The following is a 20,190-nucleotide window of genomic DNA, read 5'->3' on the forward strand; positions in this document are numbered from 1 at the left end:
ACAAGGAGATGGTTTGCAACCAGCAGGGACTGTGGCCCCTGAGCAGGGACAGTCTGCAGAGGGGGCACAGTTTGGGGAATGGGAGTCAGAGTGGGTGGGGACATGGGCAGAATCAGTGCACATCAACTTTTTGATTATTTGCCTATGTAAATCCTTTCAACTTTCCAAAGCATTTCACTCCCTGATCTCATTAGAGCCTCAATCAAACCACAGGTGGGACAGACACCATCATCTCCCATTGGATAGGGGAGAAAATAGGTGGGTTAGACAGTGGCTGTGGAGCTTGACCAAACTTACACTTCGAGTTGGTCCTGAAATAAGTACTAGGCTCTTACAGGAGGTTGAATGGTGTCATCTCCAAATTATTTTCTACCTGGAATCTCAGAAAATGACCTTATTTAGGAATAGGGTCCTTGCAGTTTAGTCAAGCAATTAGTAATTAGTTAAGGCTCTTGAGATGAGGTCATACTGGATTCAGAGTGAGCCTTAAACCCAATGACTGGTGTCCTTGGAAGAAAAGAAGACAGTCTGTGGGGCATGGAGGCTCATGCCTGTAATCCCAGCACTTTGGGAGGCTGAGGTGGGAGGATTGCTTGGCCTAGGACTTGGAGACCAGCCTGGGCAACATAGGAAGACCATGTCTCTACAAAAGGAAAAAAAAAAAAAGAAAAGAAAAAAATTAAAAAAAATTTAGCTAGGCGTGGTGGCTCGTGCCTGTAGTCCCAGCTACTTGGGAGGCTAAGGTGAGAGGATCACTTGATCCCTGCAGGTTGAGGCTGCAGTGAGCCGAGGTTGTGCCACTGTACTCCAGCTAGGGCCACAGAGTGAGACCCTGCCTCAGAAGAAGAAAAAGGAGAAGGAGAAAGAGAAAGAGAAAGAGAAGGAGAAAGAGAAGAGGAGGAGGAGAAGAGGGGAATGAGGAGAAGACAGAGAGACAGAGAGACACAGAGAAGGCCAGGTGAAGTTGGAGGCAGAGATTGGAGGGATGCTGCCACAAGCCAAGCAATGCCAGGAGCCACCAGGAGCTGGAAGAGGCAAGGACAGATTTTTGCCTGGAGCCTTTGGAGGGGCATAGCCCTGCTGCCACCGTGATTCCAGACTTGTTGGCTTCTACAACTGTGCGATAATTGATTTCCGTTGTGTTAAGCACCGAATTGTGGTGCTTTGTAATGGCAGCCCTGGGAAGCAAACCCATCTTAACTGCTGGTCTCCCATCTTCCCAGGTCATTGCTTTACTCTACTGGGCCACAATGTCATTCTGAAGCTACTTCCCCATTGTGGCTGCTACCTCCTTCCCTCTCCTGCTCCTCTTTGCAGCTACTTCCCCATCACTTTGGGGCCCACTAAGTCAGGTGCACCCCGGGGAGGGTGTGCTGAGTGTGGGGGATGCACTTGCAGATTGGGATTGGAGTCTGGTCAGTGTGCAAAGGCTTCTGGTACTAGGAGGTACCAGGAAGGGGCTTCAGTACGGGTGCAGTCCTGTTTCCCCCTGACTGGAGCCAGGGAGTAGATGAACAGACCACTCCTCCCTCAAAACCTCCCATAAAGTGACCATGGCAGTGTCTCTAATTCTTATGAGGGCCCGGAAGAGAGCAGCATTATCTTTGATTAGCCAAAGAGAAACTTGCTGGGTGGAGCTAGGATTTGCACTTAAGAATGGGTGAACCCTGAGCCACAGCCTCTGCCGCAGCTCCCGGGGTGCTGGAGGGTGGGTACCGTGCTCTTGGCAGGACAGGTGGGAACAGTTAGGGCCACAGGGAGAAACCTGTAGGTGCCTGGAACCCCACCTTCTGGGTCCTTAATTCAGTGCAGTTTTTCTCAATGTGGGGCAAACCTCATGGCCTCAGGAGAACAGGGCCAGAGCCTCTATCTAGAACAGCACATCTTGCTGGAGGCAAAGCCAGACTGTGACATTCTAGAGAGCCACGCGGTACAGCTGCAGGCCTGGGACTCAGGGTGCCAGCCACGGCCCTGGGCAGAGGGGCTGGAGGAGAGTGATGTGGCCAGATGCAGCAAGCCGGGGGCAGGACCAGTGGCACAGCAGGTGAGAGCCTTCGATCTGTCCCGGGGCTGGCAAAATCGGGCAGAGGAGTGAAGTTGAACCCCAAGCCTAAGCCCGGGCGGTGAGGAAGCAGCAGCCGGCACCGCTTTACCACCCTGGCTTGGGCTCCTCAGCAGACCTCACCGAGTCTATAAATAGCCAAGTGATAATAAGAACAATTTCCTGGCTGAAACTAAGACTTTGGGTAGGGTGAGCAGAGGCGGGAGGTGGTGAAGAGCGGGTCGGTATTGTTCTCTTCTCCTCTACTGTTCCGTTGTGCTAACAAGGGACATTTACATAAGCTTGACTCTGCCAGGAAAGCTTCCAATGGATGGGCTCTGGGAGGTGGGTGCCAGCGGGAGGGGAGTGAGGGGCCCCAGCTCTAATTAGGCCCTCTGACTGCTCTCCCTCCTCCCTGCACCCAGTGTGCTCCTCCGCCGCGGAATGATGATTAATGACATATTTACTGGGTACGGGCGTGTGCTTTTCTGGGAAATAAAAATTCTGGTTCAAGTGTTTGTTCCACCTAATTAGAGAAAAAGGGAGATGTGTTCATTAAACAAAAGGAGGGTGAGGCGAAGGCGCGTGCCCCAGCACCAGCACCCTCTCTGTCCCCGTGGAAGGCCCCAGCACCTCCTGGGCCCCCAGCTTGCCGGGGACCCCAGACCCCATGTGGCAGGCGTCCCAGGGAGGAAGGCTGGGTCTGCCAGCTCTGCTACAGTATGACTGAGGGGAGGAAGGTGGGACAGAGCCAGGGGGCCAAGGGGGAAGGCTGGAGGGAGCCCTGCATCTGAAGGGCAGGGCGGGATGCTGAGGGTGCAGGGGGTCTGCATTCTCTGGTTTCTCTTCCCCTCATTCCTTTCTGATCTCACCTCTCGTTTCTTGTTTCTTTGTTTCATTCCTTTTCAGAAATGAATCTCCCCTAGTCGTCACTTTTCTCATACACAAATGGAGCCTCTGGACTTTGCAGTCTTGAAGGTACTGTCCAGGTGAACATTCTATCATCCACAGGTTCTAGCCACAGCTCTGCTCTGCCCCTCCCTTCTCTGCTTCCCTTCACCGAGCTTGGCTCTGGGGACACGCCATGGGCACTGAGCCCCCCACCTCCTGCTTCAGGCAGTTTCATGGGTTGCAGGTGAGCTCCGGAAGGAAGTGAATTATTCATGGTGGACCACTCGCTTTGGGGGCCACCGCCTCCAAGGCCTCCCTCCAGTGTGGTGAGCACTAATGTGCTGCCAGTCCCCGGGTCACCCAGTCACCATGTGACTGCCATGGTGGCTCCTGAGGGTCCCCGAGGACCCAGCCCCTGTGTGTGCAGATAGGGACCAGGGCCAGGCGTATAGACGGTGTGTGTCCAGGAATGAGCGTGCTGGGGCACACACCCCCATGGGTATGTGTGCGTACCTGTTTTTGTCTGTGGGTGTTCATGGGCCTCTGTCCACTGACGGCTGTGACTGTGCAGGGCCCCAGGTTCTCTCTGGACGCTGCCTGCTCAGATGTTGCCTCAGGGCTGTGCACACACCCTCACTGCCCTTCCCTAAGGGCAGGGATTTGGCATTCACCTCTCTAGTTTCCCAGCGCTGGCCTGGGAGGCTGGTCTTCCCAGGTGTGGTGGTACACAGGGTACCCCACCCCGTGGTTTTCCTACTTGGGTGGCAGTGGCTGGCCACTCTGCTCTTTCCAAAGCCCCCAGGGCCTCCGCTGGTCAGTGGAGAGCCAGGCCGAGCCCTCAGAGATGGGCGGGCTGGAGGGCAGGCAGGGAGTGGGGACCCAAGCACTGGTGCTCAGTGTGGGATGCTCACTGATATGCAAACAGTCTGGAAAGGCCGAGAGCAGGCCTGATCGCCTGGCAACAAGGCCGCCTCGCTTCTCCCCCCTACTCACCTTCCCCACCTGCTGGGTCCCCTTTAAAAAAAAATCATCACTCTGCTTCCCCTTTTGATAGCTGCTTGGGGCTCCATGTGGGCTGGTTGCCACCTGGATTGAATAAGGGTGTGTGGGCCAGGTGCAAGATGCACAGTGCTATTTGCTGCAGTCCCTGCATCCAGCCTTGAGGCCAGAGGCCAGAGGGGTGCCCTTCACAGAGAAGGCCAGGATGAGCCTCGGCCACACCCAGTAGACTCTTGGCCCCTAAGCTGGGCAGATAGGTGGAGGGTGATGGGATGAGTGATCAGGGAAGGGGTGCCCAGTGGAGGGGGAGGGCCTGTGCATGTGGACACTTATCCCTTTCCTGAGTGGGGTGTCCAGAGCTCCTCTTAGCAAAGGTGGTAAAAGGCGAGGCCAGTGGTCCTGGTGGTAGGGGTAGAGGGCAGGGCAAGGGGCTCCAAGTAGACACGGACACGACTGTGCGTGGTAAGACCACGCAACCCTCTTGCCTGGCAGGAAGCTGCTCTTAGGAAGGGTTCTCTCCGGGCTCAGCCTGTCCTCTCACTGTTCCGTAACCCATCCTTCCTCCCCGGCTGTGTGGACTTGTGGGCTTTCCAGAAGAAAGAATGTGGCCTCCACTCTGGTGCTGGGCCCTCAGAAGTACGAGGAACAGGGGAGGAACCCACTGTCCCCAGATGGCTCAGGGTTGAGTCTCCAGGAAGAAGCTTGGAGGGGCCTTTCCCTGCTCCGTGCCTCTGCTGCTGACACCCCTGGGAGCCTACAGTGGGTACTGCCCAAGGCCCCATCCGGCAGTGTGGCTCACCCGGCACGCTGGGGGCTGTGACAGTGGCCTGTTAAGGAGAAGCATGGCCAGTCTGTGCTGGGGGAGGGGCTGAGTGCTTCCTCTGCTGCCCTTCCTCCTGGCGAAGGGGCCAGGTGCCCTCCAGGGATGAGGCTCATCCCTCCCCTACTGGTCCCATGGTGGAGTCACAGAGAGGATGGTCGGTGAGCAACCCAGAAACTTTGAGAACAGGCCTGGTATTTTATGAAATAGCTGTATGACCCCTGGGGCGGGGGACTGGGGTTCCCCCTGTAGGACAGGAGCCAATAATAGTAGCTCACATTTATCCAGCCCTTACTCCTGCCCTTGACAGGGTACTTCCGATACATAATTTCTTGTAAGTCACTCTGTAACCCTGATAGACAGCTGTGATCATTACCATTGCATTTTGTAGCTGGGGAAACTGAGGCAGAGGGTGACTCACCATGTTATGTTATGGATCCTAGGTTTGAGCCGGGCCTTCAGAACCATGTGGCCATCCTAACTATGACACTGATGTCTGCATACGGGAAACACAAGGTCCACAGCAGGGTGGACCTTGCAGCTGTGTGGATCCAGTGAGGGAGTGACAATCCCAACAGCCATGCTTGTTGCAAGCTCGCTCTGTGCCAGGCGTGTTTCTCATTCAGTCCTCACAAGCACCCCTTGAAGCGGGTGCTGCTGTCCTTCCCACTGTATGGCAAGGACAGGGAGGCACGGCAAGGTTAGGTCACACAGCTGGAAAGTGGCAGAGCCCGGATCCGAACTCAGGCTGCTGGCTCCTGAGCCCTAATCATCCACCATGTGGACAGCCACTGAGGGCGTCAGACCCGACAGCAGCCAGGGCTGCCCTGTGGGGTCTTTTCTGGGGTTCTTGGAGGCTGCTTGATTTTGTGTGTGCTCCCAGCTTCTCTCTCTCTCTGCGGCTAATGCTCCGGCCCCTCCTCATATGTAGCCTCTCTGGGGAAGTCAGGAGTGCTGCTGGCCTATGGCAGGGCTCCTTGCAGCCCTGGGGGATGAGGAGGTAGGCTGGGCCCCTGGGAGGGGAAGCAGAGGGGTTGCTTGGACAGCCCCTAGAGCCTGATCCATAGGAGCCCCAGACTGTGCACCCTGCTGGGTGTACTCCACGTCACAGGCTTGTAGCTTCTCCATGCCCAGCACAGAGCCCTGTGCCCGGGGAAGCTCCACTGACGTGTGCTGGCTCTGCTGGTCACCCCTTTGGTCTCCGTGAGAACCACTGGGCATAGGGTGGACAGGTGCATAGGATGGTGGATGACCATGGTTTGGAGGAGAGGCCCAGAGAAATGAAGTGCCTTGCCTCGGGACACAGGGCCTCTTCCCATGCTCATGTCTAGGGACACATTGAGGGTCTCAGGCCTCTGCTGCTCCCTGGACAAGCCAAAGAGGGGCAGGAGACCATCTGAGGTAACTGTCCCCCGAGGAATCTGTTTCCCTTCCGGAGTGTCTGATCCAATACCTTCATTTTGCAGATGAGGAAACAGAGGCCAAGGGAGGGGGTTGTCTGAAGTTATGCAGTGGAACCTGGAACCCAGGCCTGGGGCTGCCTGGCGCTGCTGTTGACGTCACAGGCCCAGGAGCATGGACGGGGTCCCCCGCCCTGCTGTGCAGAAGCACGGCACCAGGCTCTCCGAGGGGCCTTCATGATGTAGACAAGGACGACATGCTGAGCTCAAGGTGATCCCAGGACAGGTCCAGCAGAGTGACCCTGACCTCTCTCTCCACCTGATGGCGTGTGTCCTCTGCAGGACATTGACCCTGCCAGGGGCCAGGCTGGCCTATCTTCAGGAAGGGATGGGACAGGCGCTCAGACTGGAAGGAAAGCCCCTGTCCTTCCTTTTCATTCTCCTCTGGACAACCCTCTCTCTGTGTCTTATCCTTGTATTATATAACACGACACGGTGGCTCCAGCCCAGGACAGAAGGGAGGGGTTTGTCTTCCAAGAGGTGGCCACCTCATCCCTGGACTTGTGTCTGAGGGCAGGAGTTTGCCCTGGGTTCTGGAACCAGGTGCTGGGTGCTTGATCAGCAGCCCTGGAGTGACTTCTTGGCAGGTGGTCAGTTTGGGACAGGAAGGACACACCCTCAGAGCAGGGACGGGCCTGTCTCACATCCTCCTCGGATGGCCAAGGTGCTGGTTATCTTTCCAGGACTGCTGAGAGGACCGGTGGGTCGCGGGGACCAGGCCGTGTACCTCCCCAGTCTCTGAGTCTAAGGAAAACCTCAGAGCTGGGGCGAGAAGGCGTTCTGGAGGCGTTCAGTTGCAGAGCTTGGGGTCGGCTTGCCCTGGGAGGAGCATGGGCAAGGGCAGAGGCCGGGGCGTCAGGAGATTGTGGTTCCAGGCCTGGCATTGCCCACTCCACCACTGAGAAGGACAGCCACTTCCCCACTAGGCCTCAATTTTCTAGCTGCAGACAAAAGAGGTCGGCCCAGCTATCCTGTAAGGCCTCGTTCATCTTAAAGTCTCTGCAGTACATTAACCCCATGTGGGACTCTATGCAGTTTTGTTCAGTGGAGTTTGGTGGGGGCTGTTTAAAAAGGTATCTGAAATTTTGTCTTTATTCAGGTAGAGGGAGACCAACAGATCAGGAGACAACTGCCGTTGAAAAGACAGTTTGCGGCTGGGCACGGTGGCTCACTCCTGTAATCCCAGCACTTTGGGAGGCAGAGGCAGGCGGATCACCTGAGGTTGGGAGACCAGCCTAACCAACATGGAGTAACCCTGTCTCTTCTAAAAATACAAAAAAAGAAAAAAAATTAGCTGGGCATGATGGCACGTGCCTGTAACCCCAGCTACTCCGGAGGCTGAGGCAGGAGAATCGCTTGAACCCAGGAGGCGGATGTTGCGGTGAGCCGAGATCACGCCACTGCACTCCAGCCTGGGCAACAAGAGTGAAACTCTGTCTCAAAACAAAAAAAAAAAAAAGAAAGAAAAGACAGTTTGCTACTCCTGTTTCCCAGAGGAAGGGGAGGCCCCAGGGTCAGTGGGGGCCGGGGTGGGAGGTGTGGGGACAGTATGGGCAGAGCCCCTGCTGTGGCTTGCTTTCTTAGGAAGGATTGGTGAGGCAGGGTTGGTGGCTCAGCAGGCTTAGGATCGGATAGCTTGAATAATTTCCCTGGGCCCTGAGCTGTAGGGGTGGTCTGATGTGTGGCCCTGGGGAGATTTAGGGTAGGGGCATAACATCCTGGACTATAGAGCCTGATGAAAAAGGCTGTGGGGGCCTGGGCTCCGGATTGGTTGGTCTGCTTTGATACAAAGCATGCTTGCTGTCTCTAGGAATTAGCTTACCCTGGTCCTTTCCTGGGTCTGCAAGGCCCCAGATGTCAAAGCATCATAAAATACACAACATTTTAAAGACACAATTAATACGGGGGCCAGTTCAGGGTGCTTCCAGCCCTTGGTATCGTGTGTGAATTAGAGGCAAGCACCCCTGTTGGTAGACACAGCAGGGCCAGGGCTGTTGGGCAAGGGATTATGGGCTGGATTTCAGCCCTCCCTGGCCCCTGAGCCAGGCACCTTGGAGATGGTGGAGCCTAAACAGCTTCACCTGGCAGCCCTGGAAAGTGGCCAGGTTTGGCAAATAAAATACAGGATACTCAGTTAAATGTGAATTTCAGATATTTAATGACTATTTTCTTTAGTATAAGTATGGCTTGTATGTCCCATGCAGTATTTGGAAGATATTTATATTAAAAGGTTATTATTTTTCTCAAACTCAAATTTAACTGGGCATCTGTCGTAGCCCAGTTGGGCTGCTATAACAAGACACCATAAACTGGATGGCTGAGAAACCACAGAAATGTATGTCTCACTGTTCTGCAGGCCGGGAAGTCCAAGATCAAGGCAGATTTGTTTTCTATTGAGGGACAGACACCTGGTTCACAGATGCCCTCTTCTCACTGTGTCCTCACAATGTGGAAGGGACAAGGGGTCTCCCTCAGGCCTCTGCACTGATCCCATTTATGAGGCTCCACCCCCATGACCTAATCATCTAGTAAAGTCCCCACCTCCTAATACCTGGGGGTTAGGATCTCGACATAGGAATTTTGGAAGCCACAAAGATTCAGACTGTGATTGCATCCTGCGTCTTATCTGCACCCCTAGACCCTGGCCACTACTGTGCCTGAGTCTCCTCATCTGACCATGGTCTATTGTTAGGGTCTTCCCCAGCAGTTACCCTAGGACATAGAGAGAGAGAGAGAGAGAGCGCGCGCACAAGTCAGATAAAGGGATGGACACACACACAAATGAGTAGGAGAACCACAGCATGAGCGAGAAAAAGTGACACAGAGTGAGAGCGCAAAGAAAGATACAGGGAGACAAAGAGTGAGAGAAACCAAAAGGGACAGGACAGAGGGACAGCTGCAGAGACACACAGGGGAGCTGGTTCCCTCCCCATTCAGACCCCACTATCCCCGTCTCTACCTAACCCCTCAGTCCCTCTTCCCAGCCCCTACCATCTCCCTCTCTACCTAACCCCTCCAGCCGCTCCCAACCAGGCCCCACCATCCTCCTCTCTACCCAACCCCCCAGCCCTTCCCAACCAGCCCCCACCATCCTCCTCTCTACCTAACCCCCCAGCCCCTCCCAACCAGCCCCCACCATCCTCCTCTCTACCTAACCCCCCAGCCCCTCCCAACCAGCCCCCACCATGTTCCTCTCTACCTAACCCCCCCAGCTCCTCCCAACCAGTCCCCCACCATCCTCCTCTCTACCTAACCCTGCAGCCCCTCCCAACCAGCCCCCACCATCCTCCTCTCTACCTAACCCCCCAGCCCCTCCCAACCAGCCGCCACCATCCTCCTCTCTACCTAACCCCGCAGACCCTCCCAACCAGCCCCCCCGACCCCTCTCTACCTAACCTCCCAGCCCCTCCCAACCAGCCTCCACCATCCTCCTCTCTACCTAACCCCGCAGCCCCTCCCAACCAGCCGCCACCATCCTCCTCTCTACCTAACCCCGCAGCCCCTCCCAACCAGCCTCCACCATCCTCCTCTCTACCTAACCCCGCAGACCCTCCCAACCAGCCCCCCACCACCCCCCTCTACTTAACCCCCCAGTCCCTCCCCCCAGCCCCCACCATCCTCCTCTCTACCTAACCCCGCGGACCCTCCCAACCAGCCCCCCACCACCCCCCTCTACTTAACCCCCAGCCCCTCCCCCAGCCCTCACCATCCCCTTCTCTACCTAACCTCCAGCCTCTTCCCCACCAGCCCCCCACCATTCCCCTTCTACCTAATCCCCCAGCCCCTCCCCTGTTACCCCCCTCCCCACCTAGCTCCCTCTCTACTTAACCTCCACCCCTCCTAGTCCCCTCCTCATCCAGGCCCCACTCCTTTTAGCCCCCTCCTTACCTAGCCTCCTCCCCATCAACTCCCTGTCCCCCTAGCCCCCTCCCCGCACACTCCTCTTGAAGCCCACCCACACCCACCCCCTCCCCTCCAGGCCTCACCTTGGAGTAGGTGGCCCCATTGATGACCTCTCCCTTTCGCAACCAGATGATGGAGGCTGCAGGCTTGGCATTGTCTGCGTGGCATGTGAGGTTGAGAGGGTCCCCCGCACGCAGGCTGATCACAGGGCCCCCCAGGATGACGGGGTCATCAGGCGGCACTGCGGGGAGAGAAGCAGAAGGTCAGGCTGAGGCTGCTTCCTCAGGTAGGACGGCAGGCGGGCTGGGAGGATTTTGTGGAGATGATGACAAATAATAATTATCATACGTTGATAAAATGCATCATCTGCTTGTATCGTAACGATGAGAGCAGCACCCGCAGTGATCCCTGACATGTGCACTGCGTGCTTACAGTGGAGGCTATTCCCGCCAGTCATCGCATCCCTGCTCAGGCCCAGCCGAGAGGGGACAGGGCCAGCAGCCTCAGCCTGCACTACCAGGCCTGGTAGCAGAGCTCTGTGGCCCAGGCGATGTCTGTGGCTTCTTTCTTTTTAACTTCTTTTTTCTTTTTATTTTTTTGAGACGAAGTCTCTCTCTGTCACTCAGGCTGGAGTGCAGTGGCGCGATCTCAGCTCACTGCAACCTCTGCCTCCCAGGTTCAACCCAGGTTCAAGCGATTCTCCTGACTCAGCCTCCCAAGTAGCTGGGACGACAGGCACGTGGCAGCACGCCTTAGTAATTTTTTTTGTATTTTAAGTAGAGATGGGGTTTCAACATATTGGTCAGGCTGGTCTTAAACTCCTGATCTCAGGTGATCTGCTTGCCTTGCCTCCCAAAGTGCTGGGATTACAGGCCTGAGCCACCACGCCCGGCCAACACCTGGCTACATTTTGTATTTTTAGTAGAGACGGGGTTTCACCATGCTGGCCAGGATGGTCTCAACGTCCTGACCTCAGGTAATCGGCCCGCCTCAGCCTCCCAAAGTGCTGGGATTACAGGCGTGAGCCATGGCGCCCAGCTCTTCTTTTTTCTTTAAATGAAGCACTGTCACACCTGCTGTCTGTGTTAGTCCTCACAATAGTCTGGTGAGGTCCACATTATCACCCCAAAGACACAGATCCGGAAGCCGAGTTCCAGCAAGATTAGCGACTGGCTCAAGGTCACATGGTGGCAGAGCCAGGGCTGGAGGCCAGGCCCAGGGAACCTGGGAGCACCAGGCCGGCCCCTTCCCTGGCAGGGGGCAGGGTACAGGGCAGCCCTTCAGGGTGGAGCCAGCGCTTCGGAGGGCTACGCAAGTGCTGGCATCTCCTGAGCTCCTGACTCCTCCGGAGTGGCTCCAGCTCCTTCATCCCCAGAGGCGGCCTGATTCTTTCCTGTCCCGGCCTTCCCACTGCATTTTGTAGCAGGGTCAGAGACGGGTGGCTCCCGTCAAGGGATCCCGAGTGCCAGGAGCAGGGGGCATCCACGTCAGAGCACGGTCTCCGCAGTGCCCAGCACAGAGCCCTGTGCCTGGGGGAAGCTCCACTGACATTTGCTGGCCCCAATGGAGTCACCCCTTTGATTCCCATGAGGACTATGGGCCGAAGGACGGCGGATGGTCATGGCTCGGAGGAGGGCCTGGAGATGTGAAGTGCCTTGCCTTAGGGCACAGCCTCTTCCCATGCTTGTGCTTGGGGACATGTTGAGGGTCTCAGGCCTCTGCTGCTCCCTGGACAGGCCACAGAAGGGACAGGAGATGAGGCGACTGTTCTCTGAGGAATCCCTGTTTCCCTTCCCCCGGGAGGAGCTGGACCCACAAGCTCTGGAGGCTGAGAGAGGCCCAGGGCTTCCGGACACATCAAGACGTGAGCCGTCTGTGTACACAGCAAACAGAGAAGGGGTAGTTGGATAACAGGGGTCTGGGGACCTAGCACAAAGGGTCCTCTGTGCCTGGTGGCCAGAGAAAGCCCACCCTTCTATGCAGGCTCTGTGCTCGGGACTCTGGGCTGGAGAAGTTCAGAGCCGGACAGTCACAGCTCCAGGCCGTCCTGACTCCGCTGGCTCAGCCTTCCAGACTCGGCCTGCATGGGAGTTTCCCTTCCCTTCCCAGGGCATCGCCCCATCAGCACCTCTCCTGGTCCACTCCGGCTTCTCCGAAAGCTCCAGGAGGGACAGGAAGCCCCCATGGGGGCCCAGTAAGAAGCCAAGAAGCAAACCTTCAGACCAGCTGCCTTGCCCTCCCTGCCCAGCCTTGGAGGCCTGCTCCGACACTAACAGCACAGCAGTGCCATTTCCTGAGGAATCAACAACCTCCCCCGGCTTCCAAGAAGCTGATCCCAGGGGCAGCGAGCCCTGGACTCCACCGAGATCCTGGCTCAGGAACAGAGTCTGCCTCATGCAACCCTGCCTGGCCCTGGGCTCTCGAGCCAGGCCTTCTGGAGGCCCGGAGGAAGCAGGCGGGAATGGGGTGGATGGAGAAGACGACCCCCCAGCCGCCCGCCCCGCACCCTTCCATTAGTGCCCACGGACCTCCTTGGGGTGGGCCTGGCCACAGGGCAAAAGGGAGGCAGATTAGGGCTTTCCACCAAGCAGGGGTGGGTGCAACCGCTTGCGGAGGAGGGGAATTGCATCTCCACGCGGTGGGTAGGGGCCTTCCAGTGGGAAGAGCCGGGCTCAGAGGTGACCAGCCTTCAACCTTCTTTCTTCGAAGCAGCCTCCCTGACCAGGATGGAGGAGCTCAGGCTCCATGAGCTAGCTGAGGGCCTGGAAAAAGAGCCACGTGGAGCCCTGGGGACAGCCTGGATACTTGGGGCCTCAGCCTTCCCAGTGACTGTGGAAAGTGCCTGAGAGCAGAGGGTGGAGCAGGAAGCCCCTTCTCTCAGGGTGGCTTCAGGTGCAAACGTGAGAGCAAGGAGGATCTGGGAGCTGACTGCTCTCCAGCACTGACATTCGCTGGGCCTTGAGCAGGGGTTTGAAGTCTTGACTGCATACTCCTCTGCAGAGGTTTTCAAACCTCACTGGCAGGCGGCACCCTGAGCAGCCAAGTCCAGTCTCTGGAGGGGACCCCAGGCATCAGGACTTTGGGGAGCTCCCCAGGGGGTCCCATGGCAGAAACAGCTTTCTGGGCTCTGGCCTGAGGTACAGGAGCCACTGCTTGCTCCGAGCACAGTGCAGCCACCAAGGCCTTCCTGAGAATCCAAGACCCAGAGGACAGGCCCTTCCTGCTTGTGGCTGGAGTGTTGTGTTACTGGAATATTGGATTAGAGGGAGCATGGACGGGGGAGGAGGGAGTGGGGTGTGTTGTGGGAGTGCTCAGGCACACACACAGCCACGCACACACAGCCACCCTCAGAATGGGGCCTGATTACATCTTCCCAAATAAGTGGTTATCACGCTGGGTATTCATGTAGCCATGCATTATTGATTGGTCTTCGCCTCACTGCACACCAGATGGGGGGTGGGGGCTGGGGTGGGGTGGGGGTCGGTGAGGAGGGGGGATGTTTGGGGGCCGGCAGGCTGAAGAGAAATCAGCAGTCGCTCTTGGCAGCTGTGTCTGGCGTGGAAGGGGGCTCCTCATTACCTCCCCATTCAGACTCGGCCAGGCTGGGCCGGGCAGTGGGCAGGGGAGGAAGTTTTGGAGCAGCCCCCACCCGGAGATGCATTATTCATCACCCCCTTGCAGGATTGGTTATTATCCTCAACCACTATAGAGTTTGGGCTTCTAATTTTTAATCACAAGGAAGGTGGAAGCGTTAGCCTTTTCGTGATTAATCCAGAGATAAAAATAGTTGACTGTTTTGGTGGTGTGCTTGTTGTCAGTCAGGGAAAAAATGGCATTAACTGTTGGGGCACTGAGGCCTGGGGAGGACAGAGTGGGTACCAGGCGGAGTGGGTCCCCAGAGCTGGAAGCTGGCCTGAGAGGCCACAGCGTGGCCTTAGCTAGGGGTGGCTGAGTGACACTCCTGCACCCAGCTGGCTCCTGGAGCATTGATTATGAAAGAAACACATCATCATGGGATGCTGAGCTCTTTACAGTTTACTCTCCCGTTGGCCATTCTGTAGCAGGCAGCTTCGGTCTCCCTCCCTGCTCTGCCCTTCCCTGCCCAGCTCCGAAGACTTTGCCTTGTGTGGGTGGGCAGTAGGGGCACCTGTCCCTTTCCCTGTGTGTGGGAGGGAGCCCCCAAGAGCTTTCCCCAAGTTCTGCTGCCAAAGACAGTGGGGTTTCTGGTGGAGAGGTGGCATGGGGAGAGGGAAACTGAGGCCAGAGAGCGCAAGAGGCTGACCCAAAGTTACCAATGATGAGAGCAAAGAAGGGTGAGGGTGGGCTTGGGATGCACATCCTGGCTCCAACTGGAGAGGTAAAGTTTTCATCTATTTCACGCACTAAGGTTCTCTCTAACCTCTATACTCCCTGTTTTTTAGAGACAGTTTGTCAGGCTGGCCAGCCTCGTCTGAGCAGGCTGGAAAAACTCTCTTGGTGCCAGGACAAGGACAGCACTGAGGGAATTCCCTCCAGTGTCCACTTGGTCACCCAATGGGACCTGGCTGGGCTTCCAGGAACTCCTCGATGCTCCATCAGCCTGGATGGCCGGCCTCTGAGCATGGCTGATCCACCGACCAGCTGGAGGGCTGGGGGACCAACAGGGCCACCGTCCTGCCCCGATACTGCATGGAGGAGAACCTCACAGATGCCCAGCCCTTTGGAAAGCAAGACTGGTTCTCATTTAACTCAATGAGCAATGAGTTCCCCACAGAGCTGGCAGAGTGGCCCATCACGAACACAAAACCCTCCAGGGGCTTCCTGCTGAAGGAGAGTAGGCATTGCCTGCAAGCACTGGCACCCACAGCCCTTGCTGCCCCTGGGGCCTCAGTCTGTTCCGGCCACTCCTTACTCAGCAGGCCCTGGCCCCACTGGCTCTCTGCTGCTCAGCAAACCTGGCTCCTTCAGGGCCGGTCTTGCCCTGGTCCTCTCTGTCGAATGCTTTTTTCTGTTCCTCACTCTGCTGGCTCTTCCTGTCAATGAAGGTGCAGCTTCAAGAGCCCCTCACTGACTCTCCACTACCCACCCCTGCACTGTCTGGATCACTGGGTTCATTTATTATCTGTCACCATTCTAGAAAGGACAGCAAAGACCTTATCTATCTTGGTCATTGTGATATTGATGTATCACATAGCAGGCGCTAAAGAAATATGTGTTGAATATTATTTGTTAAATAAAAGACCCTCAGAAGGGGAGTGGGGATGGGGCTGGGGGTGTGGTTATCATGGGCTTTGGCTTCTGAGGTCAGCGTTTTTAATCTTGTGTGTGTGTGTATGTGTGTGTGTATATATGTGTGCACGTGTGTATATGTGTGTATGTGTATATATGTGTGTACACGTTGTATGTGTATATGTGTGTGTGCATGTATATGCGTGAATGTGTGTATGTGTCTATGTGTGTGTATGTGTATATGTATGTATATATGCATGTGTGTATATGTGTACATATATGTACATGTGTATCTACTTGTGTATACATGTGTATGTATGTGTGTACACGTGTATACCTGTGTATGTAAGTGTGTGTGTATATATGTGTATATATGTATGCACATGCATGTGTGTGTGCATTGGGTAGAGTTGGGAGTGGGCTGGGTGAGTAGTGGGAGGGAGGAGGGCAAAGCGGGGACCCTTCTGAGGCCAGCTGGGATAGCAGTGTAGGAACTCTGCTGCTTGCTGTGGCATCAGGGTTGGTGCTCATGCCTCTCCTGGAGAAGGGGAAGCCTGGCTGAGGAGGGCTTGGCGCTGGGAGCTGGTTCTCAGCCTGCTTTTCCGTGGCTGCTGTCCTCTGATTTGTCTGGAACATAGGATGGGAGAGGTGGCAGGCTGAGTGTGGTGACAGATCAGAGACACTTGGCTGAGCAGGGAGGAGGACGTTTGTGGGTTCTTTGCTTTTGTTCTGCCGCAGGGGCTCTGGGAGAGTCGGTGCTAGGAGTTCCAGCACTGACTACAGTGGAGGGAGGATGCTGAGGCCTCGGGGTGCATCTCCCTCACCGTCAGCATCTTCTCTGTCCCCACATTCCCTGCTGCAGCCCTGCAGTCAGCCTGCCGTGTGCCCTGCCCTCCTGCCTGCCTCCCTCCCAACCTTTCTCTCACCAGCCTTCTCCACCTCACAAGCTGAGGCTATGATAGCTGAGTGAAGCCATACACGGGCTGCCGTCTTAGAGCTGATGGGGAGGCCCTTGTCACTCCAGGCCGGTGCCCAAGATGGATGTGTGTGCAGCCTTGGCACCTCCTGGGAGCTTGTTAGAAAAGCAGACTCTTGTTCTCCACCTCAGACCTCCTAAGTCAGAATCTGCCTTTCAAAAGACCCCAGACAATTCATATACATTTTCAAGCTGGAGGAGCGCTGCTCTAAGGGTTCCTAGGTAGAAATCATGACAAACTGACAGTGCTATGAAGGGAAGACTCGCTGGACGAAGAGCACGTATGGGGACCCTTGATCCCTTCACAGGCTTCCTGCTCCCTTCGCTCCCCCGGGGCAGGCCAGAGAAAGGAGTAGACTGCTCCCTGCTTACTGGCTTTGGAGTTACACAATCTTGTTTCAGAACAGGTTCCTTTGTGTATGCCATTTCTTTAGCTTGGAATGTTGGCATTCTCCTGGATCACTGGTCTTCTCCTGGGTCACTCTTACACACCCTTTGAGAGACTTAGTTCAGAGGGCACCCTCTCTGAGGGGCCTTTCTAGAATCTCCCAGTTGGGCCAAATATATAGGGCTTCTGTCTACGATCCCACAGCATCCCGGGCATCCCCTGACTCACTAGCTGCCACAGCCTATGGAAATCTCTGTGTGTGTGTCTCTTCCCTGAACCATGATCTCTATCCGGATCCCCATCTCCCCGCAGAGTGCCCGCCCGCTGCACAGGGCACAGGGTGGCATATACATTTGCTGAGCTCAACTTGACTTGAGTCCATCACTTTATGAACCATATGATTGCGGACAAGTTATATAATCTGACAACCTTAGTCTTCTTATCTGGGAAGTGAGATAATAAAAATACCTATCTTGCACCGTTATAATGAGGATTCCCTTACACTATGGAAGATACACAGAGAACATTGTAAAGGGCTACACAAATGTTGGTTATCATGTCTACTTTTTAGGAGTAATATTTAGCTTTGTGGTTGTGTGAAAAGTGCTGTGCCAAGGCCCTCCCACTTTATTCCCAATATCTTTTGAGTCAGGGACTATTAGGGTCTTCATTTTATAGGTTAAGAAGCTGAGACTCAGAGAGGGCAAATTACTTGGCAAAGATCACACAGCCATAAGTGGTGAAGTTGGAATTTAGACTCGAGTTTTTTTGACCCTACAATATGTTCTGTTGGAGTTAGAGCAGCTCCCAGACTGTCCCCGCAGCTGCAGCAGCCCTTCCCTTAACCCCTGCCTTTGTCCTGGCCCTACAGTTCTGCAAAGCAGGCTCTCTGCCCGTCCCAGGGGGCCTTCAGACCTGGCAGGCACTCTCCTCCCTTCCCTCCCGCAATCTGAATTTCAGAAGGCCCCAGGAAGCATGAGCCTGGCTCGCAGTTGGTGCTGCAGCGATGTCTGCTAAGGGAACGGACGAATGATGTTTGTGGTCCCCCCAAGTCTTTGCTCCCTTTTGTGGTTGTGCGCGGTTTTCACGTTCTGGGCCGCGTGTAATCCCAGCCTCCGGTTTCCTCACTTACACGGATGCGCCACCTAATGGCCACGATGCAGAACTGCAGGAGGTATAGACAGGAGGGAGGGGACCTGGTTTTAAAGGGTCAGCTTCCCAGTGCTACCTGAACATTCTTTGGAGAAATTCGTATTGAGCCCCTACTATACACTAGTCCCTTTCTCTGCACTAGGGACAAGAAGCTTCTGCCCTAGTGGAGTTTGCCTTCTAGTGGGAGAGAGAGACCATCAATGAATAAACAAATACGTACATAATATAAGGTTAGGTGTTGATAAGCACTAAAAGGAGAATAACACTGGGTGGGGAATAGATACATCCTAAATTGGCCTCCAGGATTCCCTCCTGGCTTTTCTCCTTCCTCTCTGGTTGTTACTTTTTGTTTTCTTCCCACCCCTTAAATGTTGGTCTTCCCTAGTTAGCTCTTGCTGGCCGTATCTCATTTGACACACTATCAAATGAAAAACCTTCACTTTTCTGTGAACTCAACTCACATCTTTATGCTGATAAATTCCCAAGAAGCATCTCGGGCCAGACCTCTCTCTTGAGCTCCAGAGTCATGACCCAACTGTCCACGGGCCTTCAAAGTTCAGCAGGTGTGACACCAAACTCACCACCTCTCCCGGACACCCATCCCTCCCCATATTCCGTATTTTGGAGAACGGTCCCACTGTTTGGGGACCAAGTCAGAAATCTGGGGCTCTTTCTGGATTCCACTCTCCGTCACCTTGCCTTGCCAACCAGCCTGGTTAACCCTCTGAAATATCACTCAGATTTGTCTCTTTCCATTCTCACAGGCTTCCTGGCTCAGCCATTATCATTTTTTGCTTGGATTATAATACTGCATCTCCCCTCCAACTCCAGTCCTCTGTGCTTTTCCACAGTGACTGTTACAAAAGTCTGATTATTCACCCATCCAGTCAACCAGTAATTCACCCACCATGTGCTGAATATCTAGCATTCCTCTGTTTCAAATCCTCTGAAAGTCCCTCTTTGCCATCGGAATAGTCTGAACTTCTTGGCCACTGCCGACTCTTTAGCCTTGCTTTCCATCACTTCTTACCTCAATTCCTCCTTGTGGATAAGAGCCACCTGCAGTTGTTGGAGTAAATTACTCTTCCCCAATTGCCCCTTTCCTTTATTTATTTATTTATTTATTTATTTTTGAGATGGATTTTTCACTCTTGTTGCCCAGGCTGGAATGCAATGGCATGATCTCGGCTCACTGCAACCTCCACTTCCTGGGTTCAAGCAATTCTCCTGCCTCAGCCTCCTGAGCAGCTTGGATTACAGGTGCCTGCCATCATGCCCGGCTAATTTTTATATTTTTAGTAGAGACGGGGTTTCACCATGTTGGCTAGGCTGGTCTCGAACTCCTGACCTCAGGTGATCCACCTGCCTCAGCCTCCCAAAGTGTTGGGATTACAGGCGTGAGCCACCAGTCTGGCCTGCCCCTTTCCTTTTGCGTCGCTAACTTGAAGGTTGGGCAGCTTGGGTTTAAATCCTGGGTGCTATGTTTACTGGCTTGTGGCCAAGGGAAAATTGGTTAGCCTCTCTGTGCCTCAGTGTCCTCATTTGTAAAATATGAAATAAAATAACAAAACCAGGTTCACTGTATAGTTGCCAGGGTCAAGGAAGATACAACATGGGAAAATGCTTTATAAAGGGTCTGATATATGATGTGGCATGTTATTGGTTCTCTAAGCAGACTGGGCTCATTCCTTTGAAAGGTGATAGATGGGCAGGGGAGCTGGGACTTAGACGTCCCAGATTGTCCCCTTGGTAAAGCAGATGTCTATGTCCTTTTCCCTGCTCTGTCCTGCTGGGAACTGGGTGAAGACCCTGCTACTCCCATGGGTGATTCCACGCTGCCCTGCTTGGCTTGGAAACCCCTCCCTCCGGGCCCCCCGCATTCTGTGCCTACTGAGGCACACACTACTTATGGGCTGCCAAGGCACATATGAGTCCTGTGTGATGAATTGTCTTAGCTGAGCTCAGCCCAGATTGCTGACTTACAGTTTTGGGGTGGTTTATTATGTAGTATCAGTGCTCAGAACACAATACTCCAAGATATCGTATCTTAAAAGTTGAGAAAACAGCAGAAGCAAAAAGATTACTCTCCAATCCCCTGCCTTCCTGGGCGAGAGCTAGCTGTAAAAAATTCTTTGACCCATCTCCCCTGAAACTAGGTCATGAGATCCTCATTCCAGAGGGATCCTGCCCTACGCTCAGAGGAAAGAAATGGTGCACAGGAACTCCAAGAGGAATGCAAGCAAGGCCTTGCTAAGTTCTTCCAGTTCGTTACCATGAGGTCATAGCCCCTTTTTTGTCCAGTCACATTTCTGCACAATTGCCAGTTCTTCATTGAACATAAGCCTGCAAATA

At 54.7% G+C, this 20,190-nt stretch overlaps 1 protein-coding gene and 1 long non-coding RNA gene across 10 annotated transcripts in view; one reads left to right on the forward strand and one right to left on the reverse strand.

Moving 5' to 3' along the window:
- The window catches only part of LOC105476237 (kirre like nephrin family adhesion molecule 3), a 579,748-nt gene that overhangs the window by 39,727 nt on the left and 519,831 nt on the right, over positions 1–20,190 (reverse strand). For all 8 annotated transcript variants that reach the window (XM_011731960.2, XM_011731965.3, XM_011731964.3 and 5 more), the window contains one exon: positions 10,198–10,355. In XM_011731960.2, the coding sequence (XP_011730262.1) occupies positions 10,198–10,355 (158 nt within the window). The remainder of the gene's footprint in view (positions 1–10,197; positions 10,356–20,190) is intronic.
- The window catches only part of LOC105476236 (uncharacterized), a 227,226-nt gene that overhangs the window by 25,541 nt on the left and 181,495 nt on the right, over positions 1–20,190 (forward strand). For both annotated transcript variants that reach the window (XR_011611277.1, XR_011611276.1), the window contains one exon: positions 2,951–3,019. This is a non-coding gene — a long non-coding RNA (uncharacterized lncRNA). The remainder of the gene's footprint in view (positions 1–2,950; positions 3,020–20,190) is intronic.

The sequence above is a fragment of the Macaca nemestrina genome, chromosome 12, assembly GCF_043159975.1.
Source record: "Macaca nemestrina isolate mMacNem1 chromosome 12, mMacNem.hap1, whole genome shotgun sequence".
NCBI lineage: Eukaryota > Metazoa > Chordata > Mammalia > Primates > Cercopithecidae > Macaca > Macaca nemestrina.